The following is a 5,075-nucleotide window of genomic DNA, read 5'->3' on the forward strand; positions in this document are numbered from 1 at the left end:
TGATGTACTCTCCTAATTCCATTTTGTTTTCCAAACAAACAACTTAAAGATACATTTACTTATCATTCTAAAACAAACTTTTTTTTTTCTTTATATGGTATTTACAAATTAAGAAAATATTTTTAAAAGATGATGATATTGTGGCTATTATTTTTTATAATGTTATCTGACACATGATTTTTTATTATTATTATATGTTTGTATTGATTTGTAAAAGATAATGACATCATTAAAATAAGAGTGTTAATATTTATTTTTTATTTAACTTTATAAACGTGTAAAACAAAAAACAAATACAGAAACAAAAAAAAAAAAAAAAAGAAAGAAAGAAAGAAAGAAAGAAAAGCATTCTTTCTCTCATATCATCTCATCCCATTTCTGCAACCAAGAAGAACAAAAATCTGATACCTCAAAATCCCATCCCTTCAAAGCAACCACAAACCAAAACTTTCGATTCTCTTTCTCTCTCTCAGATCAGAGAAGAACAGAACGAGATTCTGAGAAGAAGAAGAAGAAGAAGAAGGAATAATGGATCTAGCACCAGAGGAGCTGCAATTCCTGAACATCCCAGAAATCTTGAGAGAATCAATCTCAATTCCGAAGAGATCACCGAAGACATTCTACCTGATAACCCTAACCCTAATTTTCCCTCTCTCATTCGCAATCCTCGCACACTCACTCTTCACACACCCACTCCTCGCTCAGCTCCAGAACCCTTATCAGGATTCTTCCCAAGCTAACCATGAATGGACCCTTCTCCTCACAATCCAGTTCTGCTACCTTCTCTTCCTCTTCGCCTTCTCTCTCCTCTCCACCGCCGCCGTCGTCTTCACCGTCGCTTCCCTCTACACCAATAAAGCTGTCTCCTTTTCCTCCACCATCTCCGCAATCCCCAAAGTCTTCAAGCGTTTGTTCATCACTTACCTCTGGGTCACGCTTTTGATGTTCATCTATAACTTTGTCTTCGTGATTTCCTTGGTTTTGCTTATTATAGCAATTGATACACAGAACTCGATTCTGCTGTTTTTCGCGGTTATTGTGATCCTTTTGTTGTTTCTCGTTGCTCATGTGTATATTACTGCGTTATGGCATTTGGCTAGTGTTGTGTCGGTGCTGGAACCGATTTATGGTATTGCTGCTATGAAGAAGAGCTATGAGTTGTTGAAGGGTAGGATCAAGTATGCTGCGGTTTTGGTTTCTGCTTACTTGGTTGTGTGTGGCATAATCGGTGGGGTGTTCAGTGGGGTGGTAGTGCACGGTGGAGATAGCTATGGGGTCTTCACTAGGATTGTGGTTGGTGGATTCTTGGTGGGTGTGTTGGTCATTGTGAATTTGGTGGGATTGTTGGCGCAGAGCGTTTTCTACTATGTTTGCAAGAGTTACCATCACCAAGGGATTGATAAGAGTGCTTTACATGATCATCTTGGTGGATACCTTGGAGAGTATGTGCCCCTCAAGAGCAGCATTCAAATGGAGAATCTGGATGTATGATCAAAGGGAAAGAAATTTGGGGGGTTTGTAAGTGGATTTTTTCTTTTTCTTCTTCTTTTTTTTAATGTAATTGATGGAATAGTGTAATACATTTGGAAAGAAACACAAATGGTATTGGTAGATTGTAATTTGAATTGTGATATTGTGTTCTGTTGTGCGTGCTTCTATCTGTGCCTTTATATGATCTGCATTAGCAAATTCTTGTTTAGCTGTGGCTTAGTAGAGTTTTCTTTGTTGCTGGATATTTATATTGTGGTGGTATTGACTTATTGTAGTGACCAAAATGGAAGGTATTCAATTGTCATTAGATGAAGAAGCTATCTGCCTTTGTAATTCCTTCAATGATCGAGTTTGTTTCAAGGTTGTGGTAATGTTTGTTGCAGAAAAGTATACCATTATTAGCTTGGCCTTAGGTGGTTTCATCAGGTGACAAGAAGACCTATAGAAAAGAATCGAAGATCAGATATAGTGTAACCCAGTAGTTGAGTTTGAGGTAGAGAAGGATTAAGATGAAATCATCAAGAAAGATTGAGATTTAAATGGCTTATATAATTCTTTGTAGACATCATTAATTCATTATCTATAGAATAAAATGGCATTATTTGATTCACTATTTCCTGTATAGTGTAATGCAAGGTCCAATGGCTTGTAGGATTGGTCAACAAGACATTCTTAGTCTAGTTTTTTTGTGTTTGTTTGTTTGTGTGGTACTTTGTGATTGCTTTGAAGTTTGAAGCAATGACTATTTGATATTGTGCCATTTCTTGGTCTTGTTGAAAGGCAACTTTATCAAGGGAAGTAAAATAAGCTGTTATTGGTTTTTTGGATCTCATTTGTTACTTTTGTGGCTCCTAATGAATACTGGGTTTACTTTCGAAACATAGTTGCTGATGGTCACTCAACTGTAGTTAAAAGCATTGTATACAAGTTTGGAGTATTTCAGTTATAGCAAGTGATACTGTGCTAGTGTTGAATACAAAACTTCATTTTATCTATTTAAACTATGTTGAATCAGCCAACTGAGTACGTGATTGCTTATTATGGATTTGTTGGTTTCATAGTATGAAAACTCATTTATTTAGCATATAAATGGGTCAGAAGTGAGAGAATAAAAGCAATTGATCAGAGGTGACTCAGGCGAGAGAATAAAATATTTGTCTTTTATATCATAAAAGAAAGTAATAAGAGAAGTGTATACAAAGAGTGCTATAATTTTATTTTTAATATAGTCTATATAGATCAAAATAAACTACTTGCTCAGAGTTTCATTTTCATTGTTCTATTAGATGAAAACATTCGATGGTTTTTGCAAAGCGTGTTTTGTTTGGGATTACCATTCGAGACTATGCTTGGAATGAATGAAGCACTAGTACTTTATTGTGCCAGCTTTCAAATTTTAAGAGAAGGCCAACACTTTTATTAAAATTTGGTTAATGTTTAATCTGCAAAAAAAAAAAGTGAATAATTTTATACTATTAGATATAATTTTACATTATTAAAAATATTAATGATAATTAATTGATAGTTATAAATTACAAAATCTGCTAGTCTTTTAGCACTCTTCTTATGAAATTATTATGTGGCACATGTTTAGGAAACTGTCTTCATATATATACATCGACCACTTATATCAAGATCATTTGTTCTGAAAGAAAAAACTGTTCATTTTTCTTATTTTCACATACGGTTTGTTAAGAAATGGGAAATGTACCGAGGATAGCACATTCTGTTTAGAATATTCATATTCTAATAGTTTTAGCGGTTCATTTTAATTATAAAAAATATATTTAGTATATATTAATTAAAATTAATAATTAAAATTAATAAAATACTGATGTTTTTAATGTTGTGTTTCGCTTTGAATAAGTATTTTAATTTGGTAGTTGCTGACAAAAGAACAGACCAGAGAATTATAACTAACAATGCTATAAATTTGTTTTTTTTTTTTGTCACCATTTGTTTTTGTTTAACCAGAAATATACTTGGACATTGTTTAATGGTTAAAATATTTAAATATGGACCTCGTTGTGGTGAAATCCATTAATATGGATCTAATTTGTGAGATTCTCAACTATGACAGCCAAAATAAGAAAACATAAAAAAGGATGAGGCAAATTGTAATAACACAACACGGAAGGGAAGAATTGTAAGTTTTAATTTTTCTTGAATCAATTTGCCAAGGGCAAAGGTGTGCTGGCCATGGCATATTGTGTTTGATCATAACTATGTAGAGTGAATACTCACCTTGACTTCTGAAAATTTTTTTGAAGGATTACGAGAACTTCAATTAAAAAAATATCTATTTTGATTCTTGATATTTAATTTTAGAGATAAATACTATTTGAATTTAGATCCTCTAAATTTTGAATTTTATTTTAGAGTGTAAAGTTTGATTTCTCATCATTTATTTCATAAATGGGACCAAGAGAAAATATAAAAGAAAAATCATTCAAGAGTGAGAGATCAAACTTTACTTTTTAAAATGAAATTCAAAATTTAGAGGTATTTTGGTCCCTAAGGTTTAGGGTCAAAATTGAATTCGTCCTTAATCTTATTTTTAATTTAAAATCGTCTTTAACGTTTTATTTGGTATTAAAATCATCTTTTCAATTTTTTTATGAATAAAAATGTCCTTATGTTTGTTCTGACTCCAAACTTATCATCTATCATCATCACCTCCTTACTTCCACTAAATACCAACAATTACATTCAACAACACAATATTTAACAACAATAATTCAGTATTTAAATTCAAACGATTATCAATTTCATCCATCACTAATAATGCCACATCATTCAAATTCAACAACAAAAACAACACACAACATTTAAAAAAAAAAATTAGGAGAGAAAGAGAGAAGAGAGATGGAGTGATAGGGAAGAAGAAGAAAAAAAGAAGGAAGAAAAAGAGAAAAAGGGTAGCACGGCGCATGCTTACAAAGGAGTCATTGCTGCAAAAAACAAGAGAACGATAGGAAAAGAGAGACAGAGAGAGACAGTCCACTTTCTCTTCCTGTTTTTTGTGGCTTTAGCGACGACACAGATCGTGAAAAAAGTGCTATCTTCGAGCTATACTACGACGAAGGCGACAAAAGCAATTCACAGCCTCAGATCGCCGTAATTTTTGCACTCCACGATGACATACAGCGCATTCGCCATTATGTCCGTCATCGACTTGTACTTCACCGGCGACCCAAACAACAATTGCTAATCATGCGGGTGAATTGCTTGCATCCAATGGATAAAGTTGATGAGCCTATTGGCCAACTGTGCTGGTGAGATGACAGGAGCCATAGCGAATTGAATGGTTAAATAAAAAATTGCGGAAAGAAGAGAGAATAATGTGAGTGTTAAAAAGAGAGAAAGAGAGATTAAAATCTTAGTTTCACTACCAATAATAATTATAGAAGTATTTTTGTCTGAAAAATATTAAAAGGACGATGTTAATATTAAATGAAATGTTAAAGAAGATTTTAAATTAAAAATAAGGTTAGAGATGATTTTGATTTTGATTCTAAATTTTAGAGAGCAAAACAGTATTTATTCTTTTAATTTTGTGAGATTAGTTAGTCTCTCTATTAATG

General features: G+C 32.8%; 1 protein-coding gene across 1 annotated transcript; it reads left to right on the top strand.

The window, feature by feature from the left end:
• Positions 285-1,745, top strand: LOC107631506. The gene has a single exon (XM_016334970.2). The coding sequence runs from the start codon at positions 529-531 to the stop codon at positions 1,489-1,491; it is 963 nt and encodes a 320-aa protein (XP_016190456.1). The 5' UTR covers positions 285-528; the 3' UTR covers positions 1,492-1,745.

This window comes from Arachis ipaensis, chromosome B03 (assembly GCF_000816755.2).
Source record: "Arachis ipaensis cultivar K30076 chromosome B03, Araip1.1, whole genome shotgun sequence".
Taxonomy (NCBI): domain Eukaryota; kingdom Viridiplantae; phylum Streptophyta; class Magnoliopsida; order Fabales; family Fabaceae; genus Arachis; species Arachis ipaensis.

Coding starts and splice junctions, on each gene's coding strand:
- LOC107631506 (XM_016334970.2), top strand. CDS start 529: ATGGATCTAGCACCAGAGGAGCTGCAATTCCTGAACATCCCAGAAATC.